Below are 26,347 nucleotides of genomic sequence, written 5' to 3'. Positions count from 1 at the left end.
CTTAACCCATGTCCTCTAGCTTTTTTTCTCCCCTAGCCTCAGTGGAAAAATCCTGCTTGCATTCACTCTATCTATACCCATCATCATTTTATACACCTCTATCAAATCTCCCCTCATTCTTCTACGCTCCAGAGAATAAAGTCCTAACCTATTCAACCTTTCTCTGTAACTCAGTTTCTCAAGTCCCGGCAACATCCTTGTAAACCTTCTCTGCACTCTTTCAACCTTATTAATATCCTTCCTGTAATTAGGTGACCAAAACGGCATACAATACTCTAAATTTGGCCTCACCAATGTCTTATGCAACCTCACCATAACATTCCAACTCTTATACTGAATACTTTGATTTATAAAGGCCAATGTACCAAAAGCACTCTTTACGACCATATCTACCTGTGATGCCACTTTTAGGGAATTATGTATCTGTATTCCCAGATCCCTCTGTCCTACTGCACTCTTCAGTGTCCTACCATTTACCTTGTATGTTCTACCTTGGTTTGTCCTTCCAAAGTGCAATACCTCACACCTGTCTGCATTAAACTCCATCTGCCGTTTCTCAGCCCATTTTTGTAGCTGGTCCAAATCCCTCTACGAGCTTTGAAAACCTTCCTCACTGTCCACTCCACCTCCAATCTTTGTATCATCAGCAAATTTGCTGATCCAGTTTACCACATTATCATCCAAATCATTGATATAGATGACAAACAGCATCTCCCTTAAACTTTCTCCTCTCATCTTGAACCTGTGCCCCCTTGCAATTGATACTTCCACCCTGGGGAAAAGCCTTTGACCATCCGCCTTGTCCATGCCACTTATAATTTTGTAGACCTCTATCAGGTCTCCCCTCAACCTCTGTCTTTCCAGTGAAAACAATCCCAGTTTATTCAACCTTTCCTCACAGCCAACACTCTCCAGACCAGGCAACATCCTGGTGAATCTTCTTTGCTCTCTCTCCAAAGCTTCCATGTGTGGTGATCAGAACCGCACACAATACTCCAAACACAGCCTAACCAAGGGTTTATATAGCTGCAACATGATTTCCCAACTTCTGTACTCAGTGCCCTAGCTAATGAAGGCAAGCATGCCTCTGTATGTTAATGTGCCTGAGGGTTCTGCCACCTACAATATAATTCACACCTAAATTTGATCCTCCAAAATGCCTCGCACTTGTCCGGATTAAACTCCATCTGCCATTTCTGTAGATGTACTGTGATAATAGTACATCATATATATATTGCTAGTACATCATATATATATTGCTATATATGTTATATTAATGTCTAAGGGGACTGTTTACAGATTCACCTCTGTTCTGTAGACAGTTGGTGTGTCTAGGAAACATTTAGCTCAGATGCTGGGAGAGCGGGCCATGTATTGTTTATGAGGATAGAGCTCATGAATTTTTGTTCATGGATGAAGATTTCCCAGGGCTTTTGATTAAAGAAATAAAAGATGTGTTGAGATACGCAGGGCCATGTGATGATGTAGTTAATAGGAAGAGCTAGGTCTGTCTGTAGCAAAGAAACGGTTTATCAGTTTCAGCTGGGAATTGATTGAATTCAGATGTTTTCTGCAAGTTACTGAAACTCTCTCTCTCTGAAAGCTTCAAGACAAAATAATGTTTATCTATTCATCACAAGTCAGTTTACATTAACACTGCAATGAAGTTACTGTGAAAATCCACTAGTCACCATACTCTGGCGCCTGTTCAGGTACACTGAGGGAGAATTTAGCACAGCCAATGCACCTAATCTGCACATCTTTGGACTGTGGGAGGAAACCGGAGCACCCGGAGGAAACCCATGCAAACACGGAGAGAACATGCATACACCACACAGACAGTGACCCAAACCAGGAATCAAATCTGCGTCGCTGGTGTTGTGAGGCAACAGTGCTAACCATTGTGCCGTCATGTATATCTATAACTGCTAACTGTATTTAAGATGTAAGAGGAATGTTGCTTATTTGCAACTGAAACCATAATAAGTCAGAAATTAAAGTTTTTTTGTTTCATTTTTTAAGCATTGTTTAACTGTTAATAGTTAAACTGGTTCATTTGTTAGACGTATGTTTAAACAGTGTTATTGAATAGAGTTTGGTTTATTATAAAAGATCCCTAATTTGCCAATAGAATTACCTCTCGAGAGAAACATCCAATCTTCACAAATAATGTCAAAATAGAAAATTGTTGGGATCTAGCCTGGCTTCATAAACACCTTGGGATTCTGATCTGATATCCTAACACCCTGTCAATCAAGCTAATCAAAACTCAGATGACTCTGCATGACTCCTGGTGTAAAATCCCAGGGAAACTTAAATGAACAGAAGGCTTGTTAACTCAACAAAATAACACATTCCTGGCTAAAATCAGCTACTTTCCTGCATTCTCATCATTGGTGCTGCATGTTTCCCCAGACAAGTTGACTCTTGTAATAAAATGTTGCCTCTTAAAGCAGCCCCACCTTAAGTATAAAATATAGCGTAATGGCACAATATCATCACACTTCTAATCCCACAACCTCAAACAAGGGCAGCAGATATATGGAACACCACTCACCATCCTGACCTGGAAATATATTGCCATCACTATTGTTGGGTCAAAATCCTGGAATGCCCTTGCTAATAGCACTGTGAGTGTACCTACGCCCCATAAACTGCCATACTTCAAGAAGGTAGCTCATCATTACTTTCTCAGCGGTAATTAAGTGTGGAAAATAAGTGCTGGTCTAACCAGCAATGCTCACATTGCCAGAACAAAATAAATAAAAGTAGTTTTATGTGCAGCATGAACCTTGGCATGGGCCTTTTTGTCAAAATGACCTGTTTCAGTGCTGCAAATAATGGAAATAATATAAATTCTGCTTTCAATACAATGGAATGGATAATGTTATGGTTCAGGTGAGAAACTCCAAAGTGTGTTATGGAGCCTGGCTGGATCTTAAGTTTTGCATCTATGATAAGCATGATAGGTTTCAGTTCAGGTATGATTCAAATGACCCACTAGGGAGCTTTTATCAAACAAAGTTTATTTCGAAATATAGTTAACAAGTATAGTAAGATTACAGGAAATAACTTGTATCAATTATAAACAGCACCAAAACAACACAATAATTGACAACCGTTAATGAATACAGAAGCTGTCCCAATCAAATCTATCCCATAAACAAGACCCTTCAAACAAGTTTAATACAACATAGACTAATGCTCATGTGATACTGAACCTGAGTCCTTTGGATAAAGTCTGCAGTTCTCTGCATAGACTAAGAACAGTTTTAGTCAGAACAGCTTCAGAACAGGGTAGTTAACATAGTTATCCAGCATTAAATCGGTGCTTTTCTGGTTGGCAGTTGGTGATTAGTGGCGTGCTGCAGGGACCAGTGCTGGGGCCTCAACTGCTTACCATATACATAGATGATCTGGAGGAGGGGGCTGAGTGTAGGGTAACAAAGTATGCTGATGACACGGAGATGAGTGGAAGAGCAAATTGCATGGAGGACGCGGAAAGTCTGAAGAGAGATCTGGATAGGCTGAGTGAGTGGGCGAGGACCTGGCGGATGGAGTATAACGTTGGCAAATGTGGGGTTATCCGCTTTGGAAGAAATAATAGTAGGATGGAATATTATTTAAATGGTGAAAAGTTGCAGCATGCTACAGTGCAGAGGGACCTGGGGGTCCTTGTGCACGAATTGCAAAAACACAGTCTGCAGGTGCAGTAGGTGATCAAGAAGGCGAATGGAATGTTGGCCTTTATCACGAGGGGGATAGAATATAAAAGCAGGAAGGTCTTGCTGCAACTGTACAGGGCACTGGTGAGGCCACAACTAGAGTGCTGTGTGCAATTTTGGTCCCCTTATTTGGCCTTGGAGGGAGTACAGAGAAGGTTCACCAGGCTGATACCGGGGATGAGGGGGAGAGCTTATGAGGAGAGATTGAGTAGATTGGGCCTGTACTCGTTGGAGTTTAGAAGGCTGAGGGGGGATCTTACAGAGACATATAAGATAATGAAGGGGCTAGATAGGGTAGAGGTAGAGAGATTCTTCCCGCTTAGAAAGGAAACCAGAACTAGAGGGCACAGCCTCAAAATAAGGGTGGGGGGGTGGGTGAAGGTTAGAACAGACTTGAGGAGGAACTTCTTCTCTCAGAGGGTAGTGAATCTCTGCCCACTGAAGTGGTGGAGGCTAACTCGTTGAATTTGTTTCAGTCACGGTTAGATAGATTTCTGATAGAGAAGGGAATTAAGGGTTATGGGGAGCAGGTGGATAAGTGGAACTGATCCACTTCAGATCAGACATGATCTTATTGAATGGTGGGGCAGGCTCGAAGGGCTAGACGGCCTACTCCTGCTCCTATTTCTTATGTTCTTATGTTCTTATGTAGAACTAAAATAAAGAACGGGTAATAATTTCTGGATTACTGCCTGAGCCTTCTGTGAATTGACATAGGGATAAGAAAATTAGAGAAGTGAACACGTGGCTAAAGGAATGGTGCAGGAAAGAGGGGTTTCATTCCATGGGGCATTGGTATCAGTGTTGGAAGAGGAAGGATCTGTACTGTTGAGATGGTCTTCACCTGAACCAATCTGGGACCAGTTCTCGCGGAAAGGATAAATAGGATGGTCATAAGGATTTTAAACTAGCAAGTGGGGGGAAGGGAAGTATAATGGTTGATAAGAGACAAAGCAGCAGGTTAGCATGTGGGGAGAAGGTTTCACTACATGGAAAATTACAAAAAAGTTAAAATTAAAATTACCATGAACTCTGGGACTGCTCCAGCGAATTGAAAAGCAGCAAATGTGATGCCACTGTTTAAAAAAGGAGGTAGGCAAAAGGTGGGTAACTATTGGCCGGTTAGCTTGATTTTTGTAGTAGGGAGAACATTTGAATCTACCATCAAGGAAGAATGAGCGTGATATCTGGATACAAATTATCCCACTGGGAAAACGCAGCATGGGCTCATGAAGGTAGGCCATGTTCAATTAATTTAGTGGAATTCTTTGAGGACATTACGAGCACAGTGGACAATGGGGAACCTGTGGATGTGGTGTATCTGGATTTCCAGAAGGCATTTCACAAAGCGCTGCACAAAAGACTGCTACATAAGGAGAGACTCTTCCCGCTCAAAAAAGACAGTAGGACTAGGGGGCACAGCCTCAAGATAAAAGGGGGGCGGTTTAGAACGGAGTTGAGGAGGAACTTCTTCACTCAAAGGGTGGTGAATCTCTGGAATTCTCTGCCCGTTGAAGTGGTGGAGGCTGCCTCGCTAAATATTTTTAAGACGCGGGTTGATGGGTTTTTGATAAGAGAGGGGATTAAGGGTTCTGGGGAGAAAGCGGGAAAGTGGAACTGAGCAGCGACAGATCAGCCATGATCTTATTGAATGGCGGGGCAGGCTCGAAGGGCTAGATGGCCTACTTCTGCTCCTATTTCTTATGTTCTTATGTTCTTATGTACATAAGATAAAGGTGCATGGTGTTGCGAGTAATGTATTAGCATGGGTAGATGATTGGTTAACGAACAGAAAGCAAAGAGTAGGGATAAATGGGTGTTTTTCTGGTTGGCGATCAGTGACTAGTGGTGTGCCTCAGGGATCAGTGTTGGGACCGCAATTATTTACAATTTACATAGATGATTTGGAGTTGGGGACCAAGTGTAGTGTGTTAAAATTCACAGATGGCACCAAGGTGAGTGGTAGAGCAAATAATGCCGAGGACGCTGAGCATCTGCAAAGGGATATAAATAGTTTAATTGAGTGGGCAGGGATCTGGCAGATGGATTACAATGTTGGTAAATATGAGTCATCCATTTTGGTAGGAATAACAGCAAAATGGACTATTATTTAAATGGTAAAAATTACAGCATGCTGCTGTGCAGAGGGACCTGGGTGTCCTTGTGCAAGAATCATCAGGAGTTGGTTTGCAGGTGCAGCAGGTAATTAAAAAGGCAAATGGAAATTTGTCCTTCATTGCTAGACGGATAAAGTTTGCTGCAGAAAGTTAGGGTGCACGGAGTTGGGGGTAAGGTGTTAGCGTGGATAGAGGATTGGCTGTCTAATAGGAAGCAGAGAATTGGTGTCAATGGGTGCTATTCTGGTTGGCAGTTGGTGACTAGTGGAGTGCCGCAGGGATCGGTGCTGGGGCCTCAACTGTTTACCATTTATATAGATGATCTGGAGGAAGGGGCTGAGTGTAGGGGGATGAAATTTGCTGATGGCACAAAGATGAGTGGAAAAGCAAATTGTGTGGAGGGTGTGGAAAGTCTGCAGAGAGATCTGGATAGGCTGAGTGAGTGGGCGAGGACCTGGCAGATGGAGTACAATGTTAGCAAGTGTGAGGTTATCCACTTTGGTAGAAATAATAGTAGGAGGGATTATTATTTAAAAGGTGAAAAGCTGCAGCATGCTACAGTGCAGAGGGACCTGGGAGTCCTTGTGCACGAATCGCAAAAACCCAGTCTGCAGGTGCAGCAGGTGATCAAGAAGGCGAATGCAATGCTGGCCTTTATAGCGAGGGGGATAGAATATAAAAGCAGGGAGGTCTTGCTGCAACTGTACAGGGTACTGGTGAGGCTGCAGCTGGAGTACTGTGTGTAGTTTTGGTTGCTGCACTTGCGGAAGGATATATTGGCCTTGGAGGGAGTGCAGAGAAGGTTCACTAGGCTGATACCGGAGATGAGGGGGTTGGACTATGAAGAGAGACTAAATAGACTGGGCCTGTACTTGTTGGAGTTTAGAAGGCTGAGGGGGGATCTTATAGAGACGTATAAGATAATGAAGGGGATAGATAGGGTAGAGATAGAGAGATTCTTCCAGCTTAGAGAGGATAGCAGGGTTGGAGGGCACAGCCTCAAGATAAGGGTCGGGGGGAGCAGTTTAGATCAGAGTTGAGGAGGAACTTCTTCATTAAAAGGGTGGTGAATCTCTGGAATTCTCTGCCCATTGAAGTGGTGGAGGCTACCTCGCTGGATATATTTAAGTCACGGGTAGATAGGTTTCTGATAGACAGGGGAATTAAGGGTTTTGGGGAGAAAGCGAGAAAGTGGAACTGATCCACTTCAGATCAGCCATGATCTTATTGAATGGCGGGGCAGGCTCGAAGGGCTAGATGGCCTACTCCTGCTCCTATTTCTTATGTTCTTATAAAAACAGCGAGATTATGTTGCAGCTGTATAAGGTGCTGGTGAGGCCACACCTGGAGTACTGTGTACAGTTTTGGTCTCCTTACTTGAGAAAGGATATATGGTACTGGTAGGGATGTAGAGGAGATTCACTAGGTCGATTCTGGAGTTGAGAGGGTTGGCTTATGAGGACAGACTAAGGCGTATTGGAATTTAGGAGTGAGAGGGGACCTCATAGAAAGTTAGAACATAGATCATAGAACATAGAATATTACAGCGCAGTAACAGACCCTTCGGCCCTCGATGTTGCATTGACCTGTGAAACCAATCTAAAGCCCATCTAGCCTACACTATTCCAATATCATCCATATGTTTATCCAATGACCATTTAAATGCCCTTAATGTTGGCAAGTCCACTACTGTTGCAGGCAGGGCATTCCACGCTCCTACTACTCGCTGAGTAAAGAACCTCCTTCTGACATCTGTCCTATATCTATCACCCCTCAATTTAAAGCTATGTCCCCTCATGCTAGCCATCTACATCGAAGGAAAAAGCTTCACACTGTTCACCCTATCTAATCCTCTGATCATCTTATATGCCTCTATTAAGTCACCTCTTAACCTTCTTCTGTTTAACAAAAACAGCCTCAAGTCCCTCAGCCTTTCCTCATAAGAACTTTCCACCATACTAGGCAACATCCTGGTAAATCTCCTCTGCACTCTTTCCAATGTTTACACATCCTTCCTGTAATGCGATGACCAGAATTGTACACAATACTACAAGTGTGGCCACACCAGAGTTTTGTACAGTTGCACATGACCTCATGGCTCCTAAACTCAATCCCTCGACCAATAAAAGCTAACACATCGTACAGCTTCTTAACAACTCTATTAACTTGGGTACCAACTTTCAGGGATCTATGCACATGGACATCGAGATCTCTCTGCTCATCCACACTACCAAGTAACCTACCATTAGCCCAGAACTCTGCATTCCTGTTACTCCTTCCAAAGTGAATCATTTCACACTTTTCCACATTAAACTCAATTTGGCACCTCTCAGCCCAGCTCTGCAGCTTATCTATGTTCCTCTGTAACCTGCAACATCCTTCTACACTGTCCACAACTGACTTTAATGTCATCCACAAATTTACTAACCCACCCTTCTACGTCCTCATCCAGGTCATTTATAAAAATGACAAACAGCAGTGGCCCCAAAACAGATCCTTGCAGTACAGCACTAGTAACTGAACTCCAGGATGAACATTTCCCATCAACCACCACCCTCTGTCTTCTTGCAGCTAGCCAATTTCTGATCCACCCTCAATCCCATGCATCTGTATCGTCTGCAATAGCCTACCATGGGGAACCTTACCAAACACTTTACTGAAAACCATATACACCACATCAACTGCTTTACCCTCATCCATCTTTTTGGTCACCTTCTCAAAGAACTCAATAAGGTTTGTGAGGCACGACCTACCCTTCACAAAACCGTGTTGACTATCCCTAATCAAATTATTCCTTTCTAGATGATTATAAATCCTATCTCTTTTAATCCTTTCCAAAACTTTGCCCACAACAGAAGTAAGCCTCACTGGTCTATAATTACCAGGGTTGTCTCTGCTCCCTTCTTGAACAAAGGGGCAACACTTGCTATCCTCCAGTCTTCTGGCACGATTCCTGTAGACAATGATAACTTAAAGATCAAAGCTAAAGGCTGTGCAATCTCCTTCCTAGACTCCCAGAGAATCCTAGGATAAATCCCATCCGGCCCAGGGGATTTATACTTTCCAGAATTGTTAACACCTCCTCCTTATGAACCTCAATCCCATCTAGTCTAATAGCCTGTATCTCAGTATTCTCCTTGACAACATTGTCTTTCTCCTGTGTGAATACTGACAAAAAATATCCATTTAGCGCCTCTCCTATCTGTTCGGACTCCACGCACAATTTCCCACTACTGTTCTTGACTGGCCCTAATCCTATCCTAGTCATTCTTTTATTCCTGGCTTACCTATCGAAAGCTTTAGGGTTTTCCTTGATCCTACTTGCCAAAGACTTCTCATGTCCCCTCTTGGCTCTTCTGAGCTCTCTCTTTAGGTCCTTCCTGGCTAACTTGTAACTCTCAAGCGCACTAACTGAACCTCATCTTGACATAAGTCTCCTTCTTCCTCTTCACAAGTGATTCAACTTCTTTAGTAAACCACGGTTCCCTCACTCGACCACTTCCTCCCTGCCTGACAGGTACATAGCTTATCAAGGACACACAGTAACTGTTCCTTGAACAAGCTCCACATTTCAGTTGTGCCATCCCCTGCTGTTTTCTTCCCCATCCTAAATCTTGCTTAATCGCATCATAATTTCCTTTCCCCCAGCTATAACTCTTGCCCTGCGGTATATACCTATCTCTTTCTATCGCTAACATAAACATAACCGAATTGTGGTCACAATCGCCAAAGTGTTCACCTACCTCCAAATCTAACACCTCGTCTAGTTCATTACCCGGTACCAAATCCAATGTGGCCTCGCCTCTTGTTGGCCTATCTACATACTGTGTCAGGAAACCCTCCTGCACACATTGGACAAAAACTGACACATTTAAAGTACTTAAATTATAGCTTTTCCAGTCAATATCTGCAAAGTTAAAATCCCCCATAAAACTACCCTGTTACTTTCGCTCCTGTAAAAAGTCTGACAACACCAGGTTTTAGTCCAACCTATTTATTTGATAATAGACTCACAAGCTTTCGGGGTTAGCCCCTTCGTCAGGTGAATGGAGAGTTCTGGCCTCAGACAGAGCATATAAAGCACAGACAGTTTAGAGATTACTGATTAGAATGCGAATCTAATCAGTAATCTCTAAGCTGTCTGTGCTTTATATGCTCTGTCTGAGGCCAGAACTCTCCATTCACCTGACGAAGGGGCTAACCCCGAAAGCTTGTGAGTATATTATCAAATAAATAGGTTGGACTAAAACCTGGTGTTGTCAGACTTTTTACTGTGTTTACGCCAGTCCAACGCCGGCATACCCACATCATGACTTTCGCTCCTGTCCCGAATCATCTTTGCAATCCTTTCCTCTACATCCCTGGAATTTTTTGGAGGCCTATAAAAAACTCCCAGCAGGATGACCTCTCCTTTCCTGTTTCTAACCTCAGCCCATACTACCTCAGTGGACGAGTCCTCATCAAACCTCCTTTCTGCCACCGTAACCCTGTCCCTGACTAACAATGCTACACCTCCCCATCTTTTACCATCTTCCCTGATCTTACTGAAACATCTAAACCCTGGAACCTGCAACAACCATTCCTGTCCCTGCTCAATCCATGTCTCCAAAATGGCCACAACATCAAAGTCCCAGGTACCAACCCAGGCTGCAAGTTCATCCACCTTATTCCGGATGCTCCTGGTGTTGAAGTAGACACACCTCAAACCACCTTCCTGCCTGCCAGTACACTCCTGTGACTTTGAAATCTTATTCATGACCTCACTACTGACAACCTCCTGTACACTGGAGCTACAATCCAGGTTCCCATCCCCCTGCTGAATTAGTTTAAATACTCCCAAAGAGTATTAGCAAATTCCCCCCCGAGGATATTGGGACCCCTCAGGTTCAGGTGTAAACCATCCTGTTTGCAGAGGTTCCACCTACCCCAGAATGACCCCCAATTATCCTGGTATCTGAATCCCTCCCTCCTGCACCATTCCTGTAGCCATGTGTTCAACTGCTCTCTCTCCCTATTCCTCACCTCACTAGCACGTGGCACAGGTAACAAACCAGAGATAACTACTCTGTTTGTTCTAGCTGTAAGCTTCCACCGTAACTCCCTGAATTTCTGCCTTACATCCCCATCCCTTTTTCTACCTATGTCTTTGGTGCCTAAGTGGACCACAATATGGGGCTGGTTCCCCTCCCCGTTAAGGATCCTGAAAACACAATCCAAGACATCATGGGCTCCGGCACCTGGGAGGCAACACACCAACCGCGAGTCTCTCTCGTTCCCACAGAATCTCCTATCTGTCCCTCTAACTATGGAGTCCCCAATGACTAATGCTTTAGTCTCCTCTCCCCTTCCCTTCTGAGCAACAGGGGCAGACTTTGTGCCAGAGACCTGTAACCCATAACTTACCCCTGGTGAGTCGACCCCCTAGCAGTATTCAAAACAGTATACTTGTTATACAGAGAAATGGCAACAGGGGATTGCTGCACTGACTGCTACTTACCCCTTCTAACCCAGGTATCCTCATTTCTAGGAGTAACTACCTCCCTGTAGTTTTTATCTATAACTGTCTCTGCCTCTCAAATGATCCCAAGTTCATCCAATTCCAGCTCCAGTTCCCTTACATGGACTCCAAGGAGCTGGAATTGGCGGCACTTCCTGCAGGTGAACTTAGCTGGGGCACTAATGGTGTCCCTCACCTCAAACATCCCACAGGAAGAACATTGCACTCCCTGCACTGCCATCCCTGCTAACTTCCCTTACTGAGAAGTGAAAGAGAGAAAGAGAAAAGCTTACCTGCTCATTATGAAGGGAATAGATAAGATAGAAGTAGGGAAGTTGTTCCACTGGCAGGTGAAACCAGAACTAGGGGGTATGGCCTCAAAATAAGGGGAAACATTGGGGAGGAATTTCTTCACCCGAAGGGTTGTGAATCTGTGGAATTCCCTGCCCAGTGAAGCAGTTGAGGCTACCTCACTGAATGTTTTTAAGGCAAGGATAGATAAATTTTTGAACTGTAAAGGAATTAAGGGTTATGGTGAGCAGGTGGGTAAGTGGAGCTGAGTCCACGGAAAGATCAGCCATGATCTTATTGAATGGCGGAGCAGGCTCGAGGGGCCAGATGGCCTACTCCTGCTCCTAGTTCTTATGTTCTTAATGCTGAGCCATAAAAGATTCCGCAATAAAAATAAACAAACCCGTGGTTTTAAGCAGCAATAAAAGGTTGTAGTTGTAGTTGTGGAGAACACTGGGTTACAGGGTTGTAAACTGGATAGTATTGCAGTAGATAAGGAGGATGTGCTAGAAATTCTTGAGGGTTTGAAAATAGATAAGTCCCCTGGGCCGGATGGGATTTACCCTAGGATTCTCTGGGAGGCAAGAGAGGCGATTGCAGAGCCTCTGGCTCTGATCTTCAGGTCGTCGTTGGTCACAGGTATAGTGCCAGAAGACTGGAGGATAGCGAATGTTGTCCCATTGTTTAAGAAGGGGAATAGAGACTTCCCCGGGAATTATAGACCAGTGAGTCTTACTTCTGTTGTGGGCAAAGTATTGGAAAAAATTATTTGGGATAGGATTTATAGTTATTTAGAGAGTAATGAATTGATTGGAGATAGTCAGCACGGTTTTGTGGCGGGTAGGTCGTGCCTTACTAACCTTATTGAGTTTTTTGAAAAAGTGACCAAAGAGGTGGATGGGGGTAAGGCAGTTGACGTGGTTTATATGGACTTTAGTAAGGCATTTGATAAGGTTCACCATGGAAGGCTTCTGCAGAAAATGCAGATGTATGGGATTGAGGGTGATTTAGGTAATGGGATCAGGAATTGGCTAGCTGATGGAAGACAGAGGGTGGTGGTTGATGGAAAGTATTCGTCATGGAGTTCGGTTACAAGTGGTGTGCCTCAGGGATCTGTTTTGGGGCCACTGCTGTTTGTAATTTTTATAAATGATCTGGATGAGGGTATAGAAGGATGGATTAGTAAATTTGCTGATGACACCAAAGTCGGAGGAGTGGTAGATAGTGAAGAGGGGTATCATAGTTTACAGAGAGACTTGGACAAGTTGCAGAGCTGGGCCGAGAGGTGGCAGATGGAGTTTAATGCGGAAAAGTGTGAGGTAATTCACTTTGGCAGGAATAGCAGAGTATTGGGCTAACGGTAGGACTCTGAATAGTGTTGACGAACAGAGGGATCTAGGTGTATATGTGCATAGATCCCTGAAAGTTGGAAATCAAGTCGATAAGGTTGTTAGGAAGGCATACGGTGTCTTGGCGTTTATTGGTAGGGGGATTGAATTTAGGAGCCGCAAAGTCATGTTGCAACTGTACAAAACTCTGGTGCAGCCGCACTTGGAGTATTGTGTACAGTTCTGGTCCCCACATTATAGGAAAGATGTGGAGGCATTGGAGAGGGTGCAGAGGAGGTTTACCAGGATGTTGCCTGGTATGGAGGGAAGGTCCTATGAGGAGAGACTGAGGGATTTGGGGTTGTTTTTGTTGGAAAGAAGGCAGCTAAGAGGAGACCTTATTGAAACATACAAGATGATTAGAGGTTTAGATAGGGTGGACAGTGATAGCCTTTTTCCTCGGATGGAGAAAGCTAGCACGAGGGGACATAGCTTTAAATTAAGGGGTGGTAGTTATAGGACGGATGTCAGAGGTAGGTTCTTTACCCAGAGGGTGGTGGGGGAATGGAATGCCCTGCCTGCTGCAGTTGTAGATGCGCCCAGTTTGGGGGTGTTTAAGAGGTCCGTGGATAGGTTTATGGATGGAAAGGGATTGGTTTAGGTGAGAGGGTCATTGCTTTTTTCTTAATTGGTCGGCGCAACATCGTGGGCCGAAGGGCCTGTTCTGCGCTGTAATGTTCTATGTTCTATCTCCAGTCAAGCCAATGCCATAATGACATCAGCTAAGACTGTGAGCTAAGAAAATGTTGAAACTCTGAGAGCTGCAGAGATCATGATTTCAAAAAACACTTTCTTAATGGTACACTAATGTCACATATCATAAATGGTTGAAGGATGAGACAGCAGAAGAGATATAGAACAAGGCAGGCAAATGTGAGTAAGACTATATACAAGTATGAATGCTCAAAGCCAAGAAGATAGGATGCTAGAAAATCTCAGCTGGTCTAGCAGCATCTGTAAGATGAGAAAGTTGAGTTAATGATTTGAATCCTTTTGGCTCTTTGTTAGAATTGAAGCGAGGAAGAATGTGTTAGATTTTAAAGTCTTGCTGTGTGAGATTGCAACAGCATCTATTTACCAACATATTTACCAACATTTACTCCATCTGTCAGACCCTTGCCCATTCAATTAAACTATCTATATCCCTTTGCAGATGTTCAGTGTCCTCTGCACAATTTGCCCTACCACTCACCTTAGTGTCATCTGTGAACTTTAACACACTATACTTGGTCTCCAACTCCAAATCATCTCTGTAAATTGTAAATAATTGTGGTCCCAACACTGATCACTGAGGCACACCACTAGGCACTGATCACCAACCAGAAAAACACCCATTTACACCCACTCTTTGCTTTCTGTTAGCATAATCCAATTTTGCAAAGTATAGCAACAAGTGGCCTGGTGTGGGATAGTGATGGAGTGGTTTGCATTGAAGCACTGCATGCATGGAATATTTGAAAAAGGGAGTTTAGGGTGCAGGAGAAAGGTAACAATCTAAAGCAGCCCAAGTCAATGTTGAGTCCCGAGTGTTGCAACGTGCAACGAAAATGAGATGCTGCTTCTCCAGCTTGCACTGGGCTTCATTGGAGCATCCCTGAAAGCCAAGATCAGACATATAGGCATGAGAGCAAGGTGCTGAGTTAAAATGGCAAGCAAGAGGAAGGTTGACTGAGCAATGATGTTCTACAAAGCGGTTACCAAATCTGTCTTTAGCATCCCTCTGTACAGAGGAGACTGCATTGGGAGCAGACAATACAGTAGGCCAAATTGAAGAAATTGCAAGCGAAACATTTCTAAACTTGAAAGGATTGTTTGGGCTTTAAATGGTGAGGAGGGAGGAGGTAGAGGGGCATGTGTTGCATCTTCTACAATTGCATGGGAAGGTGCTGTGAGAAAGGGATGGGGGTGATGGTGGAGTGTACCAGAGTGTCAATGGAAGTTGTCCCTGTGGAATACTGACAGAAGGGCATGGAGAAGACGTGCTTCTTGGTGGCAGCATGCTGGAGGTGTCGGAAATGGCAGAAAAGCCAACGCAGGTTTGGTTGGCCAAACCAATTTATCTGTTTCCAAACTGTAACCTCTCTATTTCTCTGTTCTCTATGTCTCACCTCCTGACTAATCTGATTGGTTTATATTGATAGAATGTAATCAGATACAAACAGGTGGATTGCTGTTAGTCAGCTTGGAATTGAGATGGCTGGAATTCATAAAACAATACAAACTGTTCCCTGTGTTGAGTGAGGAAATCCTCTTCAAACGATTGGCGATGAGCTGCACTTCCTTCCTGATTCAATTTAGCAATTATGTGTCAAGTGTGTTGAAATATTAATTTTCTCAATTCCACTCATAAACAGTCAGTGATAAATCCAGCAAAAACTGATATTTTTATTTTCACAGTATAGTTATGAGTTTTCCCAGATTGTGACTAGTTATTGAGGAGAAACTTTGGTGTAAAGATTGAGATTAAATAGATTGTAGTTGTCAGTTTGGATCATTTAGAAGTGTGTCAGAATAACAGTAACTTGTATTTATTTAGCACCTTCAAAGTGTCCCTAAGTGTTTTACAGGAGGGATATCAAACAAAATTTAGCATGGGTTATTTAAGAAGAGCATACAAACATAAGCATTAAGAGCAGGAGCCAGCCCCTTGGCCCCTCAAGCCTGCTCCACCATTCAATAAAATCAACGCTGAAAAAAATTGTCATCTCTGTCTTAAATAAATGACCTTAAACAGTGAGCCCTAGTTCTAGATTCTCAGACAAGAGGAAACATCTTTTCCACATCTGGACTGTTAAAATCTCTCAGGGTCTTAAATGTTTCAATCAAATCGCCTCTGATTTTTCTAACCACTAGTGTAGAGGTTTCCAAACCTCTCTGATGGACCACCCTGGAACCTGGGGGGTCCATGAGAGCCTCCTTCCCAGGAATTCCATGCCAGACAAGGTAGATTGATACAATTTGAATATCATGCTGTTTCCAGCTTGTCTATTCAGAGGCTGGCTTCTCCAGAATCCTGCTTCTGACTGAACGAGATGGGAACAGCAAATTGTATCCATCAGGGTGAATGCAGAAAATGAAGCAAAGATGAGAGCAGGTCTTTGAAGGAAAGCATGAGTATGATTTGTTAGTGAGAGTAAGAGCATGGCGTGCAAGACGGAACAATAGTGGAGACTACAAGTGGGAGTGACAGTGGGTCCTGCAAGGGGCATCAAGAACAGAACCTGTGAGCTGGAGTGAAAGCAATGCCTAGGAGAGGCAATGAGATCATGCCCTGCAGCGGATGGGAGGAAGTGTGGCCTGGAGAGGGAGGAGGTAACCATGTGGTCTGTGGAAGGGAGTGAGCATGGGCAGGCAAGGGAGAGCAGGGAAGGGCAGGGTGGTTGGGCCAGGAGCAGAGCGGATGGGCCTCAGAATGTGTGCAATGAAGTGGAAATGGTTGACAACTTCAAGTTTTTAGGTGTTCAGATCACCAACAACCTGTCCTGGTCCCCCCATGCTGACGCTATAGTTAAGAAACCCACCAACACCTCTACTTTCTCAGGAGGTTGACATTCTCTCTCCCATCTTCTTCTGTTGGGAAAAAGATACAAAAGTCTGAAGTCACATACATACCAACCAACTCAAGAACAGCTTCTTCCCCGCTGCTGGCAGAGTTTTGAATGGACTTACCATATATTAAGTTGATCTTTCTCTACACCCTAGCTATGACTGTAACATTACATTCTCCACTCCCTCCTTTCTTCTCCCCATGTATTCTATGAATAATATGTTTTGTCTGTACAAGTAAACAAATACTTCTCGCTGTATTTTAATACATGTGACAATAACAAATCAAATTAGAAATAGATGCAAATGACTAAGTGAGTGAGAAATGAGATTGAGTGAGAGATGAGAGTGGCTCAGCGATTGAGGGATGAGAATAGGTGAAGGAGAGATGATAGGAAGTTAGTGAGAGATGAGGTTGAGTAAGAGAGGCAAGTGAGAGATGACTGTGTATGTGAGACTGAGTGAGTGTGTGAGCATTTGGGTATGTGTGAGGATGAGTGTGAGTAGGTGTGAGTGCGTGTGCAAATTTTTATGTGTGTAAATGTGTGAAAATTTGTGTGTGAGTGGGTGTGTGAGATGAGAAAGACTGCGTGAGAGAAAGAGGTGTGTGTGAGTGAGTGAGTATGTGTGTGTGTGTGTGTGAGAGTGTGTATGCGTATTTGTGTGTGTGAGAGTGAGTGAGTGTGTGTGTGTGAATGAGTGTGAGAAAGATGAGGGTAAGTGTGTGTGAGTGAATGGGTGTGTGAGAGAGATGAGGATGAATGAGTGTGTGAGTGTGTGTGAGTGAATGGGTGTGAGAGTGAGTGTGTGTGTGTATGTGAGTGGATGTGTAAGAAAGCTGCGAAGGAATGAGTTTTTGTGTGATCTTAGTGTGAAATAAATCATCAAACGCCTGTGAACCTTTACCAGATTTCCTTTATTTACAAACTTATCTCCACTCCTAGGAGTGCCTCATTTACAAAGTAAGTAGACCTGACATTTCTCATTATATGCACAGGTGAGAATCCCTGATTGGGCAGGGATTTATTCAGTCAATCATACTCCAAGTAGCCCACCTCATGGGCCACGTTAAGAGTGTGCATTTGTGAGATGAGTGTGTGAGATGAAAGTCTGTGTGAGAGAGAATAAGCTGTGTGTGTGCGATGAGTGAGTTTGCAAGTTGTGTGTGTGTGTGTGTGTGTGTGTGTGTGAGTGTGTGTGTGTGTGTGTGTGTGTGTATGTGTGTGTGTGTGTGTGTGTGTGTGTCCACGATGAGAATCCAGTATTCCAATAGCACCCTTCCCAAATTGAACCAAAGAAGCAGTGACACTAATCTCATTAACAATGACAAAAAGGTGAGACCTAAGAACATTTTTAATAAGAGAACATTGTAATTATAGTACATATGTGCATATATGTATATAAGAAAAAGAAAACACTTCCATAAATTAGGGTTTTGTATGCCTGTCCCTGTGCCTGAGTGTGTGTGGGTGAATGGGTGTGTGTGTGTGTGTGTGCGTGTGTGTGTGTGTGTGTGTAAGGGAATGTGTAAGAAAGATGAGAAGGAATGAGTTTTTGTGTCATCTCAGTGTGAAATAACTCAGTGTGCAGGAAAACAATTTTTTTTGTGGTTTGGCTGTTCAATGGCACAGTGACACAGTGTTTAGCAACTGTTGCCTCACAGCACCAGGGACCTGGGTTCAATTCTGACCTTGGGTGATTATGTGGAATCTGCATGTTCTCCCTATGTCTGCATGGATTTCTTCCACAATCCAAACATGTGTGTGTTAGGTGGATTGGCCACGCTAAATTGTCCATTAGTGTTAGGGGGAATAGCATAGTAAATATATGGGGGTACGGGGATAGGGCCTGGATGGGATCATTGTCGGTGCAGACTCGATGAGCCAAATAGCCTCCTTCTGTGCTGTAGTGATTCCATGATAAAGTGATCCTTTATACAGTGGTGTGTTGTGCACTGGAATATGCCACAGAGGTCCCCTGTTGATCCCTGGAAAGGCCCAGAGGCAAAGAAATTGTGTGCTTTCGAAACACTGGCAGAGGAAAGACTCCATATAGTATCAGGTTTTCATGAAGAATGTGGCATATGTGATGAACCAGATCCCTGTACAATCACAAACATGTCCAACACTGCTTCTCATTCATTTGTAAGTAGGAGACTCTTTGACAATATACTCTCAGTCTGGAAATGTGCCTCTGTTGTCTGGGTCTCTCCTTCTCACCCTCCTGTTCACACTCGGGATTTGGTTGACAATGTCGCCCAGTTAGTGCCTCCTGCTGGAACTGCACATGGTAAAGCCTCTCCTTCCTTCACCTCCTCTTTTGGGTAGGGACTTGGAGAAATGCAGCATTGAGTCCTGGATCCACTGGTCCTTGTGCCTTTGTTCTGAAATTAAACATCGAAGGCAACAATAGTTAAAGGGTGCAGAACATGACTAAAGGAGGGACAGGCCTGGCAGCTCAATGTTCCAGGGTACAGATTCTATAGGAAAGATAGAACAGAAGGTAAGAAAGGAGGGGGAGTTGCACCTTTGATTAGGGAGAACATCACGGCAGTACTGAGAGGGGATATATCTGAGTGTTCGCCCACTGACTCTATATGGGTAGAACTAAGAAATAAAAAGGGGGAAATCACTTTGATAGGATTGTACTACAGGCCCCCAAATAGTCAGAGGGAAACTGAGGAGCAAATATGTAAGGAGATAAATGAGAGCTCAAAGAAAAATAGGGTGGTAATTGTCAGAGATTTTAATTTTCCCAACGTTGACTGGGACAGCCATAGTATTCGAGGGTTGGATGGAGAGAAATTTGTTGAGTGTATTCAGGAGGAATTTATGTGGATGGCCCGATTAGACAGGGGGCAAAACCTGACCTCCTCTTGGGAAATAAGGAAGGGCAGGTGACAGAAGTGTTAGTGAGGGATCGCTTTGGGACCCATGACCTTTGCGGAAGCCACACTGTGACTCTGGAAGCAGGCCCAGCTCCAGATGAGTGACCAGACAATTTAGCAGGACTCTTGCGAGGGTTTTTCCTGTGATGGAGAGCAGCGAGATTCCTCGGTGGTTGTCGCATACTTGCCGATTGCCCTTCCTCTTGTAGAGGTGTACGATAGAAGCATCTTTAAGTTCCTGAGGAATGGATCCTTGCTTCCAAAAGGACTGGAACAACTCGGTGAGCTTCTCGATAAGTGCAGGATCAGCAGCTTTGTAGATTTGTGCGGGTATAGCATCTGCCCCTGGGGCTTTGCCATTGGATAGCTGGCTGACAGCTTTCGTGACTTTGGCTACTACCGGTGGGTCATCCATGGTGCTGTTGATATTGACCTGTGGAATCCTGTCTATTGCCTCATCGTTAATAGATGACGGTCGGTTGAGGACGGCTTCAAAGTGTTCAGCCCATCTCTGCAGGATCTGAGCCTTCTCTGTAATGAGAGTTGTACCATCTGTACTCAGGAGGGGGGAATTCCCAAGAGATTGAGGTCCATAGAGAGTGTTGAGGGCTTCATAGAACTGTTTCAAGTCATTCCTGTCTGCGTACTGACATGATTTTTGCTGCACACCAATTTCAGGAGAAGTGTCAGGAGCAGAATCACGAGCTCTGCACAACCTTTGTTGACCTCACGAAAGCCTTCGATACTATAAGCCGGCAAGGCCTGTGGAGGATCATATCAAAGTTCAGCTGGCCTCCCAAATTCATTCAGATGGTACTCCAGTTCCATGATGGCCAGAGTACTGGATGGCGGAGAATCCTCTGAGGCATTCCCAGTCACCAATGGTGTCAAACACGGCTGCGTGCTCGCACCCACACTGTTCAGCATGATGTTTACTGCCATGCTGAATGATGCCTTCCAGGACAGTGTTGCTGGAATCAGCCTCAAGTACAGAGTGGATGGGAAGCTCTTCAACCTGAGGAGACTTCAAGCTATTACCAAAGTGAAGGAGACTATTCTGAGAGATTTCCTCTTTGCCGATGACTGCGCCCTGTATACAGGCTCAGAGCCAGAGATGCAAATCAGTATGGACAAATTTTCCACGGCTTGTGACAACTTTGGACTCACCATCAACAGTAAAAAGACCGAAGTCATGCACCAGCCTGGTCCTCATGCACCGTACACAGAACCCATAATCACAATCAAAGGGCAGAAACTATAGGCAGTGAACCAGTTCACTTATCTTGGCAGCACCTTCTCCCAAGCAGTGACTATTGATATAGAAGTTAACTACAGAATAACAAAGGCAAGTTCTGCTTTTGGTAGACTGCTTTTTGAAGACGCTCACATGGAAGGCAGAAGAAACATTACAAAGACACACTCAAAGCTTCCCTGAGGTTGCTTGACATTGACACGACCACCTGGGAAACACTGGCACAAAAACCACCCTACCTGGCACTGCCTCATCCACAAAAGCTGTCAAGCTCACGAAGCAAGGTGTATTGCTGAAGCACAACTTAAGCGTGACTTGCGCCAGTCCAGAGCCACCGGCGCAACAACTACAGTGACTACACAAGTCTGTCCAATATATGCCAGAACATTCCGTGCACGAATTGGCCTGATCAGTCATCTTCGGACATATCGCAACCAGCTTCAAAGTGACTAATGGAGTTGAGGTCCTCATCAACGATGATGGACCTCCAGACCAGTGATGAACTTTGGGACCAGTGACCATAATTCTATTAGCTTTAAGATAGCTATGGAGAATGATAGGTCTGGCCCAAAAATTAAAATTCTAAATTGGGGCAAGGCCAATTTTGATGGTATCAGGCAGGAACTTCCAAAAGTTAGCTGGGAGAGTCTGCGGGAAGGCAAAGGGGTGTCTGGTAAGTGGCAGGCTTTCAAAAGTGTGTTAACCGGGGTTCAGGGTAAATACATTCCTCTTAGAGTGAAGGGCAAGGCTGACAGAAGTAGGGAACCCTGGATGACTTGGGATATTGAGGCCCTGCTCAAGAAGAAGAAAGAGGCACATGACGTGCATTGGTAGCTGGGATCAAGTGAATCCCTTGAAGAGTATAGGGGGTGCAGGAGTAGAGTTAAGAGAGAAATCAGGAGGGCGAATAGGGGACACAAAATTATTTTGGCAGATAAGGCAAAGGAGAATTCAAAGATCTTCTACAAATACATAAAAGGCAAAGGAGTAACAAGGTCATTTATGTGCAGATCCACAAGAAATGGGTGAGATCCTAAATGAATATTTCTCATCAGTATTGAAAAAAGCATGGATGTCTGGGAACTTGGGGAATTAAATATTGATATCCTGAGGAGTGTACATATTACAGAGAAGGAGGTGCTGGAAGTCTTAAAACGCATCAAGGTAGATAAATCTGCAGGACCTGATGAGATATATGCCAGGACGTTGTGGGAGGCTAGTGGGGAAATTGCGGGTCCCCTAGCAGAGAGGCTGGTTGTAGAGGGTTGTTTTTCAAACTGAAGGCCTGTGACCAGTGGTGTGCCTCAGGGATCAGTGCTGGGTCCACAGTTATTTGTGATTTATATGAATGATTTGGGTGAGAACATTGGGGGCATGGTTAGTAAGCTCGTAGATGACACCAAGATTGGTGACATAAGAACATAAGAAATAGGAGCAGGCCATCTAACCCTTTGAGCCTGCCCCGCCATTCAATAAGATCATGGCTGATCTGTAGTGTATCAGTTCCACTTTCCCACTTTCTCCCCATGACCCTTAATTCCCTTATCAATCAGAAATCTATCTACCTGTGACTTAAATATATTCAACAAGGTAGCCTCCACCACTTCAATGGTCCAGAGGGGCAATCCAGGGGTGGTGAGTGTCTGGAACAAGCTGCCAGAGGTAGTAGTAGAGGGGGGTACAATTTTGTCTTTTAAAAAACATTTAGATAGTTACATGGGTATGATGGGTATAGAGGGATATGGGCCAAATGCAGGCAATTGGGATTAGTTTAGGGGTTTTAACAAAAATAAGGGCGATACGGACAAGTTTGGCAGAAAGGCCTGTTTCCATGCTGTAAGCCTCTGTGAATCCATGAGAAAGGGAAGCTCTAATTGATAGCCAATGGGAGATTAGGGCTGCAGATCTTTGGGAGCCATGCTTACATTGTGCTTGGTGCAGTCTTATGTCTGAGATGCTAGCACACACATAGAGGTGAGCAACAAATCCATCCACAGATATGACATCTGGAGGCCACTGAGGAGTGACTTAGTTTCATTTTTGTACACTGTCATTGTTCTGGGACCTCAAGATCGTGCTCCTAGACCTGCATTTCAGGACCGAGTTTGACCCTCCCTCCCTGACTGCCCATGTGCCCCCAGTTTATCTGGAACTTTATGATGTGCAGATTGAGCTGCTTCCTGTTACTCTGCAGCCTCCACCAGTAACACTGGATCCCATCGAGGTGGCAGTGGACATTCTGACTTTCCCCTCTGAACCCACCATCTGTGAAGCACCATGCCCCATGTGGACCTCTACCCAACTCATCTGGATGCTTCATGCACCGTTACTTACAGAGAATGAACCCACTCCCAAAAGAGCTTCACATACCCTCCCCTGTATTAGATCTTCCCTATCTGCAGGCTGAAGATGCCCCTAGTGACCATCACCATATCTTCTGCAGCCAAATGTAGAGTCTACCAAGTCCAGGATCATTGACTGTGACGCACAGACCAAGCTGTGCAGTGTTCCAGTGAAGCAAGCAGCCCTTGCTCCTCCCTGCAGCTGAGGTACACCATGTTTCCAATGATTGCGCTTGCTGCATGCCCACTGCACTGTCTCCTTATCCTGACTTTAGACTGTGAGGTCCGCACAGCCCCAGGACTGCCTGGCATCTATGATCCCTTTTCATTTTGCAGTGGTATTGTCTGCACTCTCTGACTCCTGTCTGCAAGTCCCTGAACTCAAATGGTAACTATGACAAACTTCCTCTTTCTCAAGAGGACTAAGGACAATAGTGAACACCACCACCCCCCCCCAACCCCTCCAACCTCACCATCCTACCTCCCCCCCACCCCACCTCGCCAACCTCACCAGCCCAACCTTCTAAGTCCTAAAGCAAACATTCCCTATTCTGTCATATTAACGAGCTCCCACTCCATATTCCAGAGTCTGCATGCATCCCCTTCCTGTACACAAAGTGCTATCTATTTAATCCCTTTGTTTAATTGCGTTTCAGGCACCTTTATCCATGGCCAGCTTCCCAGCCCTCAGCCTTCCCTCTGCCTTCCATTGTTCTTACCATGACCCCCCGCCTTGTCCCTCAACCTGCCATTGTGTCTCCTCATTCATCCTTTGCCCTTGCACAGCCCATCATCCCCATTGCCCCCCACTCATGTTTGCCCTTCCCCTACACTTGCAGAGCCCCCTTTTCTCATTTCCCTAATGAAATAGTAGATGCAGAATCAAAGGGACGCAATAGTGCAGAAGGTGGCCAATCGGCCCATTAAGTCAGCACAGACAACAATTCCACCCCGGTCTTATCCGCGGAAACCCACATAGTTACCTCCCTAATCCCTCTAACCTATGCACCCAGGACACTAAGGGGCAATTTAGTATGGCCAATCAACCTAACCTGCACATCTTTGGACTGTAGGAGGAAATCACAGTACCCAGAGGAAGCCCACGCAGACATGGGGAGAATGTGCAGACTCCACATAGACAGTCACCCAAACCAGGAATCAAACCCGGGTCCCTGGTGCTGTGAGGCAGCAGTGCTAATCACTGCGCTGCCTGATGTAGAGTGGTTGGTGTTAGTTCGTAGATATGTTGGTGTTGATTCTCCAATATTTGCCAGTTTATGGAGAGGTTCCATCAGACTTCGCAGCTTCCCAAAGTGAGGCATGCCTGCTCCTTCTTTTTCAATGTTCTCTGCAAACGGAGGGGTTCTGATTTACCTTGTCACCAGTGTAGTAATCGCAAGGTTTGGTGAACAGCAGTTGGTATATAACAAACAGGAAGCTGCTCCTCCAACAGTACCATCTCAGGTGGCAGGCGGAGAGTCAGACTGTAGCTGCCAGGGTGACCAGGATTCGGGATGTGCTGGGCAATGGAGAAGTGGGCTGGATGACACCCCATGAGCAGGCTCATCATGAAGCACTGAGCATCAAGTTCAGGACCAATGCTTTCTGTGACCTCAGACCTGACAGTACATGTGGTCTCAAGGCAGCGCAGATGTGCGGTGCTGGTTCACACTGTGCAGGGGGGTTTCCTGTGTGGGCTGCTGCTGCAAACCTTTTACTTCCTTGCCCTCACCCATCACCCAGGATCACCCTGGTATGCCTTATTGCTGTCCGGCAGTGGATTCTGTCTGGGTGCTTAGAGCCGTTTTGAAACAGTCCGAGTATTTTTTCAAATGTAGCCTTGAGAACAGTTTATCTAAAAATATGTTCTTTCATAGCTGTGTACCATGGCATTAAACTCAGGGATAACATGAATCCCTCGTTCCATAGATAGGTGACTGAACGTATCATGTACACTTTTAAACCTCAGACACTCAATAAAAAAGTGACTTTATTTCAGCAGACAAAGCAACTAGAAAATAGAAAGAAACATGGTTTTGTCGGCGTTGTCTGCATCCCAAAAGCAAATTTCAAAATTGGCTAGAGTAAAATGTCACCTGCTTTACAAAAAGCAGAGTTTATTAATATATCTCATTATCTCAGGTACTAAGGAGAAACACTGAATAAATGACTGAATGAAAAGTGAACAAGTTAAAAATACAGTAATGCTGTACATCATCTCTAGAATTAAAACAGAATGGTCTTTAATAAACTCTGAGCTACAAACTCACAGTTTAATAATTCTCCCTGAACATGGAGTATGTTGAAAGGTTATTTAGGAGCTATTCACCTGATATGTGCTTACAGATCTTTCAGCCCACACACTATGACCTTTAGTGGCTCTGAGTTGGAACGTTTGTTGCCAGTTCTTCTGTAAACGATGTAAATGGTGAAATGTTCGCTAGTTCCATAACTGTTTCCATGAATTCAATGGCTTACATTCAGGATCGAAGCTTAAGCAAATGTTTCTTGTGGCAATGAAGTGACTGAGCAACATGGGATTTGTTTGGAGACAGCAAGGCAAAGTCTGTGCCCAGAGCTACAGTGATCAGAACATTATGGTGTCAAAATGCAATGGTGGCCATCAAATTTGGGCAATGAGCCTTAGAACACAAACATCACACTGAAAGAACAAAAGCTTTATTTCTTAACTATGATTTGATTTGATTTATTATTGTCACATGTATTAACATACAGTGAAAAGTATTGTTTCTTGCACGTTATACAGACAAAGCATGCTGTTCATAGAGAAGGAAACAAGAGAGTGCAGAATGTAGTGTTACAGTCATAGCTAGGGTGTAGAGATCAACTTAATGCAAAGTAAGTCCATTCAAAGTCTGACAGCAGCAGGGAAGAAGCTGTTCTTGATGTTGGTGCGTGACGTCAGATTTTTATACCTTTTTCCCGACGGAAGCAGGTGGAAAAGAGAATGTCCAGGGTCCTTAATTATGCTGGCTGCTTTTCTGCGGCAGCGGGAAGTGTGGAGAGAGTCTTATATCACTCTGTCGCTGCTTGTTAACAATGTTCAGACCTACAGAATTGTTAATCAATTAGTTTTTAAGTAGCTCATTCCATCCAATTACTGACTAATTATCTGTTTGCCATCTTTCTGATTGAATAGTATCTAATACAAGGGCCAGAATTTTACCACCTCACCTGCCATGGAAGTTGGAGTGGGCATGGGACGGACAATGGGAAGATCCGTTGACTATGGGTAGGATCTTACGGTTTCAGGATGAGTCAGTCTGTAAAAATGAAGGACT

The 26,347-nt window shown here is 44.4% G+C and overlaps 1 protein-coding gene across 1 annotated transcript in view; it reads right to left on the bottom strand.

The window, feature by feature from the left end:
- Positions 1-11,640, bottom strand: part of LOC145350230 (C-X-C chemokine receptor type 2-like) — a 40,454-nt gene extending 28,814 nt beyond the window's left edge. The window contains exons 1-2 of the mRNA XM_080199293.1: positions 11,633-11,640; positions 10,981-11,042 (exon numbers count right to left, since the gene is read on the bottom strand). Coding sequence (XP_080055419.1) covers positions 10,981-11,042; positions 11,633-11,640 — 70 coding nt within the window. The remainder of the gene's footprint in view (positions 1-10,980; positions 11,043-11,632) is intronic.
- Between the last annotated feature and the right edge of the window lie 14,707 nt (positions 11,641-26,347).

This window comes from Carcharhinus amblyrhynchos, chromosome 11 (genome assembly GCF_965287045.1).
Source record: "Carcharhinus amblyrhynchos chromosome 11, sCarAmb.v2.hapA, whole genome shotgun sequence".
NCBI lineage: Eukaryota > Metazoa > Chordata > Chondrichthyes > Carcharhiniformes > Carcharhinidae > Carcharhinus > Carcharhinus amblyrhynchos.
The sequence above is the reverse complement of the archived record's forward strand: the minus strand, read 5'-3'. Positions and strand labels throughout refer to the sequence as shown.